Source organism: Chrysoperla carnea, chromosome 3 (assembly GCF_905475395.1).
Source record: "Chrysoperla carnea chromosome 3, inChrCarn1.1, whole genome shotgun sequence".
Lineage (NCBI taxonomy): Eukaryota > Metazoa > Arthropoda > Insecta > Neuroptera > Chrysopidae > Chrysoperla > Chrysoperla carnea.
Window position 1 is genome coordinate 29,874,314 of NC_058339.1, and position 12,497 is coordinate 29,886,810.

The window sequence follows — 12,497 nt, forward strand, 5'->3', positions numbered from 1 at the left end:
TAATCTGCATTTCGGTCAAACTTTACAAATTTTGGGGAATGATAGTTTTAGTCATTCTAAATAAAAGTTCCCATGTTCACAAGTCATGAAAATGACAGGATTTCAAGTTATAGCTAAATTAAAATTGGAAAATGTACTCATTTATATATAAAAAATTATTGTAATTTAATTGTCAAAAATCATGTACGTATATATATAGCTGAAAATATTGATCTTAACAATTCATATTATTGATCCATTGAACATTTAACACTGCTTCTTCTTTGAATTTCGTAACATATTCTTCAAAAAAACAAGAATGAAAAAACAACACTCTTACATTAAAAAACACACGTATGCATGTAGTTATACATATCTGTAAATGTATTTGCCTATACACACATAGGTATTTATTATACAAATAAGTATATTTTCCAACTTTAATTTAGCTATAACATGAAATCCTGCCATTTTCAGGAAACTTTTCTTTAGAATGACTTAAACTATCATTCGCCAAAATTTGAAAAAGTTTGACCGATATGCAGATCTAATTTGTGCGAGGTCTCTTACGAATTTTGCTTAGCTTGATGAAATATGAAAGATGAACAACCACCAACATTACAATTTCAAAGCGCCGCGCCGCTGTTGACAGTCTTTTCAGCACATCTTGATATTATCACGCAAAGATTGATGCAAATTCGAAATCTCTATTGCCTTTTATTTACGAGAAATCGTCAACGTCCCTGAGCACACACACATCAATCTAAAAGTAATGTCAATACATTGCCCTGACCGCGATTACAAGAATTTCTCTATACTGGGACGTTAAAAATTTGGCCTAAATCTATTTTCCGACTAGACGCATATAAGTGAATGATTCATACTAGTATATTGATATAATACCTACATTTGGATCTATTCTTTGTAGATAACTTTCAAGCACATAATTTTCCAGTTCTATAAGTTTATTTTTCTCACGCATTTTCTTAATTCTCTCAGCAATCAATTTTCTTGGTGATGAATCAATTAATTGAGCAAATTGGTCTACCAATATTTTCTCTTGGCGTACATTTCCGAATGATTCAGACTTTGAAATAGAAGATTTGAAAGAAGAATTTCTTGACGACCACATGCTCATAACTAAGTATTCCAAATTCAAACATAAAAGTTAAACATATGTATAAAAATAAAGAAATAGGTAAAGCTTTCGAAATAAAAATATCAATAATATTATTGACAAAATTTCAATAAATTAATGATTGTACAATGTGTCTGTTTCCAAAGTAACTTCAGAAAAATTATCTTTTAATTAAGGAGTTGATATGTTATCTTCGGTAGGTTGACGGCAAAACTTTTGCTTATACATTGTTCGGCTAGGAGATATTCGAGTTTAGGCTACTGGAAGGGGTTAGATTATAAATTTTTATCCTCCAGATATATCGTCCTCCCCTTCCCGACTACTATCAATCCAAACCATGTTTCCCCTTTTCGGGCGTTTGGGACAAAAGAGAGAGGGGAAAATGTCTGACAGCAGTATGTAACGTTTTAGATTCATGGATTTTTGACACGCCATATCCTAAACTATTTTTACACCTGTTGCTTTTCTAGAATTTAACGCCCTCATTCGTAGTGCAGTCCATTGCTTAATTATAAACCAAAAGCTGTTTTTCAGGCCTCGTTACTCATTTCATATTGGATCGATATTCATTTCATATTTTTTTTACGTTTAGCAAAGACACGGGCTAAAAACCTGGTTTAACGTTAGTCCAAAATTGAAATTTTTGTAAACTGGATGCAAATGTTATATATACGTTTAGCATACAAAAAATTTTCAGAGGAAGTCGACATTTGGTGGATGAATAACATTTATATCTGTGGCAGTGTGGAGTAAGAGAAAGCAATCATCGTCCTCTTATGATTTCGGATATCAATCTCTAGAATTTCAAATGAAAGGTCTATATTTTCAGCTTGACAATTTAGTACGAGATTCATTTTAATATCGCGTATAATAATAATAATGCTCGGTTTGAATCTTTGGTTATCCCTGAAGCACCTTGTACACTACAATATATACTAAAAAAAAGAACTTACAATTCTATATGTTTTTAACTTTATTTTTTATTTATTTTATATTCTTTTTTTTATTATTATTACAGATATTTTTTAACAATTAACATTAAAATATTGTCCTTAATATAAAATCTTCTAGAATATCTATCATTCATTATTTAATTTAATACGAGCTAGCTTACGGTTATATTTTTCTTTCAATAGTTTCCTTCGCATAAGCAACATTCTACTGTTTTGTGCTTGAAGTCGTCTATTTCCATGCTGGAATATACAATCAATTGATTATTAGTGTATTTTCTTTAAACTCTTAACAGTTTAGCAACGTAAGTGTAGGTTTTTAATTTATAAAAAGGATTTTCGGAATCCTTACACACATTACTCTTGGAAAACTATATATACTAATACATAACAAAAAATAAAATTATAAAAAGAAAATGAAACGAATATGTAGTTTCAATTTTGACCGAAGAGTCAATTTCTTTCAATATTTTCTTAGACCAAGCGCAAATCGAGTGGCAGCTTGTTGAGATGACGTTACGTGGGTTTCTGAAGACGTAGGTGAGAGGGTTTTTATGCTGGGTTACTGTACACAGTTTTCTGTCCAGTTAGATGACGTAAAGTTTGAAAGCAGTCACGGTGAGTTTCTATTTGTGCCGTCGTTTATCAGTTTTTTAAGAGTTTAATCATAAACTAACGTCATTTCACGTTACCTCACCAAGCCCATATGTAGCCAGATCAAACGTCTTTGAATGTGTTGACTTTACCTTGATACTAAGTCGTAATTCTCTTAATTCAGCGCATTTTCTCGCATATTCACTAGTATTCATATTAGATGATAGAAGATTTTTCAACGACATAATTTTATTATAAGCTTTTTCGGCATGCTTAATTTGAATATTCACATAGCATTGCTGCCGTTCAAGCTCTTTAATTCGTTTTTGTGTATCAACAATTTTCTGTTTTATCAACTTAAATTGCAACTTTTGCTGACGTAGAAATTCCTTATGTAGTATTAATGAATCTGATATTATAGAAAGGTCTCTACGTTTTATATTCAACATGTCCTCTTTTTCATCAATAGATTGCTTTAATTGTTTATTAATAATTCGAATTCGATCAAAATCAGTTAGTTTTAAAGATTCGTTATTTATGTCTGCAGGTGATCGTTCTTTTATTTCTTTTAATCGTCTATTGAATTTTATTTTAAGTAAATAACATTTTTGTATTTTATTATCAGTTTCTTTAATATTCTTTTCTATAAATCGTATTAATTTTAACCCTAAAACAAGTGAAAATAAGCAATTGGCTAATTAATTGTTAAAATACCCTGTTCCTACAGATATTGTCGAATACCAGACCTTGTACTATTTTATAAATTAGGTAAATCTAAAATAAATAAATTAGGTAATGAATCTCAGAATCTTAGAACATGGCACAAAAAAACGAAAAGGGCCAATTTAAATAGATTACGGCCAATTTTCGAGAAGAGTTAAAATTTTTTTTTCTTGCCTTTTTTTAGAACAGTTTTCCATTCTTATTTTCCATCCCCATTCACAGAAATAGTAATGAAAAACGATATCTGAAGTTTTAGAAATGAAATAAAAGCATACCTGTTATTCGTTTCGTTATGGGATTTGCATAATTTTCAACCAGTTGATTAAGCAATACTTTTGTGTTTTTAATTTCATTTTTACGAATTTGCATTTCTTCTATCTTTGATAAATGGGATTGTTTTTCATCTTCACATTTTTCAATATCCTTGTCAGTTTGTTCATTTTCCCATTGAAGAGCTTGTTCAACAAGATCCAATTTGAATTGACTTGATATTTTTAAATTAGAGTGTCTCATTTGCGTTGCCGTCAAGCCAAAACTTGACTTTGATTTGGAAAGAAATCTTGATGGACTCGTAAGACCACTTATTGTTGAAGCATAACCTGCATCCATTTTGTCACTTAACTTAAAAAATAATAATTATTTTCCTGTCTTCTAGTTCAAAAGTTTTCCTATTTATGGCGGTTTCGGAGGGAGGTGCATCCTAACCGGATAAAATCAAGTGCGATTTTTTGTTACAATATGTGCTTTTATGGAAAAGTAGTAGCAGACATCGCAGAGTGGCAGTATGATGATAATTTAAAATCAAGCGTGGGAGAATTCCCGAAAACTGCTGTAAAACAGTATAAAGTAGTAAAAGCTGAAAAAGCTGAGGAAAATGGAGTTGGTACAATGGTTTGGAGAATTGTGGAATAAATAGAAGTACTTTTTTGGAATTTTTTGATTCCTGTTGATATTGTCCAGCAAATCGGACGAACGATGCTTAACGGCTAATTTTATATAAACAAATATTTACTTGCACTTCTCCATTTACAATTTCTAAGCTTGTGGGATCCATTTTTATTAAGTATCTTTGAAACACTGTATTTTCAATGCTTTTACATTTATTGTAAGTTTCCAATCTGTTTATAATTTCAACTAAATCTGTTTTTGATTTAGATGAAAAATGGTCTTCGTGAAACGGCATACCTACTTTCAAAGTATTTTTTATTCAGAAAATTTTTTGTAATATCCCCATAAAAGATATTAAGATTTTTTTTAATCGCAATGCAATATTATCGTCTCTTCATGAGCGTTATGATTATTAATTTAAGAAAAATATATATATTTCAGATTGGCACAGACAATATAATATAGTTAAGAAAATATCATCAATATTAAAAATATATTTTTAGAATAAAATTTTACACATAAATCACAAACATTTGTATAATTAATGTTATGTTAATGTTTATTTTTAATACTATGGTAATAGGCGGCCCGTTTAAAGTCAAAATCATCGATTTCCGCCAGAAAATTGAAGGAGCCCATTTATTGAATTGACCATGTTAGAATTAGGTATTGGCTATTTTTATATAAAAAAAATGTTAAAAATCGTAAAAATTTTAAAAAAAAAGGAAGTTTTTAATTTATGCGAGGTAATACCTTCAACTTCAATCGATTGCAGATGTTAAAAATCACCACCATTAAAAATTAGTGTTTATATGCATATAAATCGTAGCACATTGGAAGAGTACTTATATTTCTCAATTTCCTTCTTAACATCATTTTATGGCCACTTTGAATATCTGCTCTCCTTTTTAAATGCTAAAAGCCCAAAAATTAAATTTAAAATTAATTGTAGCTAAGGGATCATCTATTTACTTATTTATTACATTATAGATTACATCAGGGTTATGTAGCCTTAGCGAATGAAACCATTTAGAGCTAGGTTAATTTCAATCACAAATTTGAAAAGTATGACTCAAATTTAGTAGGATTACATACTTTGTTTATCAAAATTGGATAAAATTTGGATGTGATAGAGCAAAATTAAATTTTTTGGATTCTGATGACGTCATAAAGTTCAAAAATTCGATTTTTTTTAATAACACAGGTAAATTTGATCCTATCTTATTGGAATTTTTTTTGAAACCCACTAAGTTTGGGTCATTCTTTTCAGCTGTGATGTCAATTTTTCGCTAGCTAACGCTTATCTGGTTAATTACGGGATCAGGACCCCACATTCTTGAAACCAATAAGAGCTAGGTTTATTTTGATCACAAATTTGAAAAGTATGGCCCAAATTCAGTAGGATTACATACTTGGTTTATCAAAATTGGATAAAATTTAGATGTGATAGGGCAAAATTAAATTTTTTGGATTTTGATGACGTCATACAGTTCAAAAATTCGATTTTCTTAATAACACAGGCAAATTTGATCCTATTTTATTGGAATTTTTTTTGAAACCCACTAATTTTGGGTCATTCTTTTCAGCTGTGATATCAATTTTTCGCTAGCTAACACTTATCTGGTTAATTCCGGGATCAGGACCCCACATTCTTGAAACCAATAAGAGCTAGATTTATTTTGATCACAAATTTGAAAAGTATGGCCCAAATTCAGTAGGATTACATACTTGGTTTATCAAAATTGGATAAAATTTAGATGTGATAGGGCAAAGTTAAATTTTTTGGATTTTGATGACGTCATAAAGTTCAAAAATTCGATTTTCTTAATAACACAGGCAAATTTGATCCTATTTTATTGGAATTTTTTTTGAAACTCACTAATTTTGGGTCATTCTTTTCAGCTGTGATGTCAATTTTTCGCTAGCTATCACAAATGTGCTTGATTCCCCGGCCAGGACTCCACATTCTTGAAACTATTTAGAGCTAGGTTAATTTTTATTACAAATTTGAAAAGTATGACCCAAATTTAGTAGAATTACCCACTTGGTTTATCAAAATTGGATCAAATTTGGATGTGATAGAGCAAAACTAAATTTTTTTTATTCTGATGACGTCATAAAGTTCAATTTTTTTTAATAACACAAGGAAATTTGATCCGATCTCACATATGTTATAAATTTCGATATATGTAACTCATATATGTTACCCATTTACGAACTCGAAAGTTATTTTTTACGCTCTGAGATCTCTTTTTGTTTATGAGTTATCGTGTTGACCGATGGAAAGATAGACGGTCGGACAAACAGACAAACGAAGATTTTTATTAACACCTATATCTACATACCAAAATTTTGTTAGTACCGTCAATTTTTCTTAGCTTTTAAACTTGAGCTGGGTGTAATAGCTTATGCAATAATTTTACTTAAATGTACTATTGATTGCATATCAACCATACAGTTACCTGTATCTCACGCTGAAGATTTTTTAATTCAACGCATTTCATAAGATATTCGTTAATACTTAAGTTCATATCTTTAGAACTTTTATTTCTTAGATCAATCAATTTTTTTAAATAATTATGTGCTTTTTCAGTTTCATTTTGAACAATGCGATATTCAATCTGATATTTTTTAATACGCTCTTCTGTTTCTAATACTTTTTGTTTTATATGTTTCAATTCTAATAACTGTTGTGTTAATTCTATTCTCTCTGCAACAGGCCTTAATTTGCTTAATATTTGTCGAAAATCAGCGATATCTTGAGATTTCGATTCAATTTCTTGAATTAATATTTGATTTTTTGTCCTTGTATAATCAAAATCAATTTGTTTAATAGAAGGTTTATTTTTATTTTTATTATCAATCATTAATTCGTCAAATGTATAATCATTTAAATTTTTTAAATTGCGATTCAATGATAATTTCATTACGCGATGTTTTTGTATGTTGATATCGGTTTTTTTAATCCAATCTTCAATATATTTTGTAAATTTAATAGCTGGAACAAGTGAAATTTGCAGAATTTAACAAACTCTTAAACATGAAAGCCCTTCAGAACACAAAAGTTGCAATGCTTTTTAGAGCTCAATATCAAGAGGACGGACTATACTAGGTCCGGATTAAGCCTACCTCACTCATCCAGAGGCAAATCAAGAAATTCTTCGCCCATATATACAAATCCAAAAATATTAAGCTATGAGTTTCGCCATGCAAAGAAATCTCAAAGTTTTTAATTGTAATAATTTTTTGGGGAACCTTAAAACAAATGGACAAAATCTTTGTTGGCAATCTTAATGAAAATTTAAAAATACTCCTGAACGTAAAAGTGCAGGTTGCCGGTGGGTAACAATAGCTTAAAATATACGCAAGTTACTCACAAAACTAAACATTATTTATCAAAAATTAATTTGGATGAATGCACAAATTTACCTGGAAAATGTTTTGTTACTGGATCTGTGTTATCTTCAATAATATTATTTAAAAGAACCTGAGATTGTTGAATTTCTTCAATACGGATTTTAATTTCTTTTATTTTTATTGAATAAGAATTTATCTTATTTTCAAATTTTCTTAAAAAATTTTCAGCTTCAACGTTTATTGATTCAATTTCGTTTTCAGCAAGTTCTATAGTAAACGTTACAGGAATTATTTTTTTCACTGGTTGTTCAATAGAAATTTCTGCTAATGGTTTTGTTGCCCTATTACGTTGAGTAAATATTGGCATACTTGGGGCTGCATGTTGCTAAAAAGATTTAAGAATATTAAGAACTTGTATTCATAAATTTCGATTTATGTTCGAAAACTCTCATTAACATTGTCACAAAGGCCAGAATTTGTTGTCCAAGCGAATTTTGTATAGGTTCTTTTTTCACCCTGTACTATATAAAATTATATAAATACGTACTGAGTTTTTATCATCAATTTCTTGGTCCATTTTTTGCAAACATGTTGAATCCACTTTTAATAAATAAGTTTCAAACGCTAAATTTTCAAATTTTATAATTTCATTTTCATGTTTCAGTTTCTCCACGGCATCAATTATATTACCATTTCCATGCTCAAAAAAGTATGCAATTTGCTTACCAATACTTGCAATAGATAATTTTGCCATAGTTCATTAATTTTATGATTACTATCAATCTCACCTTTCACTAGATAGTTTTAACTACCTACCACAGAAAATCAATTGTTTAAAAAATATGAATTAAGTTTTTTTAAGCTATAACTTAAATTTATTTAGATAATTCAAAGTTTCTATGGTGAGTTTCTATGGTGACAATTGATTTGTTGGAATAACAATTGACTGAGGTCAAATGTACCATTTATAATGTAATTTTCAATCAATCAAATTATTTTAAACTAGAAAAATGGAGAAGGGCCAATAAAAGTTTCATGTTCACATCACGCAATAATTAGGGAATATATCTTTTCCTTAAAGTTATAGGCAATATGTACTACAATAATGTAAGCCTAATAATGTAAAGTATAACAACTTTATATGTTTAGTCCTAATTTTGTACCAACTAAAAATATTGGTCTCACTTATGAAGAATCTTTTATCCGAATTCCCGATATCTGTAAATTTCATTAGGTTCAAAACTCAGACGTTCAGTATATTTAAACAATTATCTTTTTAACATTATAAACTTTCAAAATTCCCAGATATATATTGTAAAGCCATCTATAACATTTCAATCGAACTTTCAGAATACTCTGCTGTATCCTGTATGACAAATTGTGACAGATGTCAAATACACATTTCGATGTAAAGTTTGGTTATGTTTATTTTTCTTTTTTGTAAATAATAAGCAAAATGTTAAAAATATTTCTATTTATTCCAAGCGATATCAAAATTGATTGTTGGCTTAATGGATTCATTAGAAAATCATCAAATGAAATATCATTTTATGTAATTCACAGCACAAAACGTAATAGACATACTGAAAATGAACGTCAAATAGGTTATTTTGGTACAAAATATAACGTAGGCTCATCAAATTCATCACAAGAATTCGTACATTTATCGACGAATCAAAATAATGAATTAGAAATTAAACAGTTAAAACTACAAAATATAAATGATGCATTAAATCATCCAGAATGTGAAATATTTTACATGAAATATGATCGCATACCATTCGAGAAATCAGAATTATTCCAAAAGAGTCCAGAAAATTATGATAAATTTCAAATTTTATCCGAGTCAATAAAAGAAACGAAAAATCGTAAATCGCATAATATAGTTAATAGATTCGTTGATAAAATATTATTTACTATTATAAGTTTATTACATTTATTTTTGGAGAAAATATTAACATTTTTGAATACATTTGAGTCAACATACAAGTATTCATCATTAGGAAATCATGCTGTACGTTGGCTAAAACAATTATATCTGATAGTGGATGTTTTTAAGAAAAACGGACGATTTAATTTACAAACATGGAATTTAGTCTTTGCTATTCCAGTCGATATAATGTGTGGTTTTATTCTAGTTTATTATATTTCACATTTACAAGATTCTGTCGTAACGGTAATTAATAGAATTGTTGAAGGTGCTGTATCGAATTTACGAGAATTATTAGAATGGTTGATGGGATCACCGGCAGGTTTAAAATTGAATCATTCGTTTAATGTATTGTTGGGTCGATTCTTTTTGTATCATATTAATCTATGGTGGACATTTTTAATGGCTGGTATACCGTTAGTTCAAGGTTTAAAACATGTAAAATGGTTAGCTCCGTTTGGGTTAACGTTTGTAACAGCATTGTTAGCTGATTTAATTGCATTAGGAACATTTCATGTTTATTGTATTTACGTTTACGCATCAAGGTAATCCATATTACCAAGCGCGGATCCAGAAAAATGTAATTGAATCTACTAAACCCCCTCCCCCACAAGGAAATTAAGGTTTGGTATCAGTAGATAAGAAAAAAAACTAAACTCTCCTAAAATTTTTCTGAATTTGCGCTTGATATTACTCCCAAGATCAGGCTAATAACATCAGAATTCTGAACATATTTTTAATAAACATTGATAACATTTAAGAAAAATTTAATTCAATCTTAACATTTATTAAAAATAGACAATTCGAAAAAAAAAAGATAATTCTTTGCCCAAAGCGTATATGCTATGCTTATAGCAAAGATTTGTTAAGCACATCACATCTAAATACTATATGTTTCTAATGTGTTCTGGACAAATAAAATCATAAAATTCACGACTAGACGTTCTTATTTCCGAGATCAATTTTTAATTTTATTCATTTTTTAATTATTTAATAAAAATTTCAGATTCTATCGATTTCAAATTATGGGATTAAGTGCATTATGGAGATTGTTTCTTGGTCGAAAATATAATCCTTTAAGGAACCGAGTGGATTCTTGTCAATATTCACATCGTCAATTGTTTGTAGGCACACTTGCATTCACTATACTTTTGTTTTTATTACCAACAACCACTATGTATTATGCAGTTTTTGCAACATTGCGATTATGTTTAATTGCCATTGATGAGATTTTACTGAAATTAAAGATAATGCTTCAAAATTTTCCATTGTTTATTACCTATATGTGGTTGATAAAGGCGCCTATGATTGCTGGTACGATTTACACTTAGCTCGTGGATGGAATTTTGAATAAAGGAATGTCTTCGCAATAGATTTTCATGCTAATAGGGTGGTTGTATATAAAAAGTACACGAGGAAAATACATGGTTTATCTTCATTTGAAAGTTTTTGAGTTCAATATTCAATAAAATATAGTCAATAATTCTCAGTATTCTTTGTAAAAAGAAGAAATGAATTTTGATCGTTTTTCCTGAGTGTCTTTCAAATTAAATGCTTTCGCAGTGATTGCAACTCTAATAAAATATAAATTTGAATTAAAAATGTACGCAAACCTTTGTATAAAAATGGCAACTATTACAAGACTTTCTTCTGTTCAATACTCTAACTACGACTCTAAGTTCTAATTATATAATACATTTTTCGAAACTATCATATTATTTCGTATTTTTAGGTAATATTAACATAAAAATGGATTCATCTGTGAAAAAATGCCAATCATTTTACGTAACTTTAGAACCGAAAACTTGGTCTCAAACTTTAGAACATTGTAAATTGAATCAACAAGAAAATAGTCAAAAAATTAGTGGAATATTGCAAAAAGTTTTGTCTGGATATTTATTGTAAAACTTCTTTTTAATTAATATTTTTATATAAATTTTGTTGAAACAAATTTTAAATGAATTACAAATTTGTTACTGTTATTACTTGTTTTATTAATTTTATTGTTTTAGATTTTTATTCTTATAAATGGCAAATCAATAATCAAGGAGGTGGCAGGGTCATTTAGTATATGACACATGCTGTACCTACTAGCAAATTATTAAATGGATCGACCTACTACCAAATTATTAGACGGAACTCAATGGATTCGACTCAAATTCAAAACGATGTACGAAGTTTTAATGCCTGTATATTCAAAGTGGGCTATTATTGAACACATGTCCTTTCTACCAAAATTCTTGTTTTGATATAGCTACTTATGGATATAATTGACCCCAACTCATTGACTGTTTCTAAGGAATTTCCAAGAGTAAATTTCAACAGAGATATATTCAAATCAACTCTATACCTTGTTTCAACTCTGTATTTTTTACCTTGTTTCATTTTAATAAAAAATTCTTTCAAATCTCTAGAATAAAAACGAACTAAGTTATTTATAGCTTCGTGGAGGTCTCCATCACTTAGAGAAAAGTTGATAGAAATATAAAGACTTAGAGAAGTTTTTTTCATTTTTCAGGGGCCCCCTAAAATCGGGGGCCCATGGCAACTGCCTATTCTGCCTACTTGTTAATCCGGCCCTGGTCTATGGCTTCAACGTTCATTGAAAAATAACAAAAATGAGTATGGTCCATTTATACAGCAATCGATTAAGCACAGATTAATCTGTCTTTTTAGGCAATTTACATTACAATATTGTAATGTTTTGAATTTATTTTTGTTTTTAAATCTTGTATAAAATTATTAAATTAGCATAAATATAAATGAGGATATATTATTATAAATATACAAATATTATAAATATCAAAAAAAATTAAAAAATATAATCTATTTGTTTTTAATTATCAGACACGTGATTAGATTAATCTGTGGTTCTTAGGCAATTTACATTACAATATTGTAATGTTTTGAACTTATTTTTGTTTTTAAATCTTGTATA

General features: G+C 28.8%; 2 protein-coding genes across 2 annotated transcripts; one reads left to right on the forward strand and one right to left on the reverse strand.

The window, feature by feature from the left end:
- Positions 1-2,196: 2,196 nt before the first annotated feature.
- Positions 2,197-4,559, reverse strand: LOC123295974 (nucleoprotein TPR-like). Its single transcript, XM_044877435.1, has 4 exons — positions 4,397-4,559; positions 3,660-4,005; positions 2,814-3,226; positions 2,197-2,310 (listed from the first exon to the last, which is right to left on the reverse strand). Exons 1-4 carry the CDS (start codon positions 4,436-4,438, stop codon positions 2,197-2,199), a joined length of 915 nt encoding a protein of 304 aa, XP_044733370.1. The 5' UTR covers positions 4,439-4,559.
- A 4,477-nt stretch (positions 4,560-9,036) lies between these two features.
- On the forward strand, positions 9,037-11,464 carry LOC123295975 (phosphatidylinositol N-acetylglucosaminyltransferase subunit Q). The gene is made up of 3 exons (XM_044877436.1): positions 9,037-10,104; positions 10,566-10,873; positions 11,292-11,464. The coding sequence occupies exons 1-3, from the start codon at positions 9,086-9,088 to the stop codon at positions 11,462-11,464; spliced, it is 1,500 nt and encodes a 499-aa protein (XP_044733371.1). The 5' UTR covers positions 9,037-9,085.
- Positions 11,465-12,497: the final 1,033 nt, after the last annotated feature.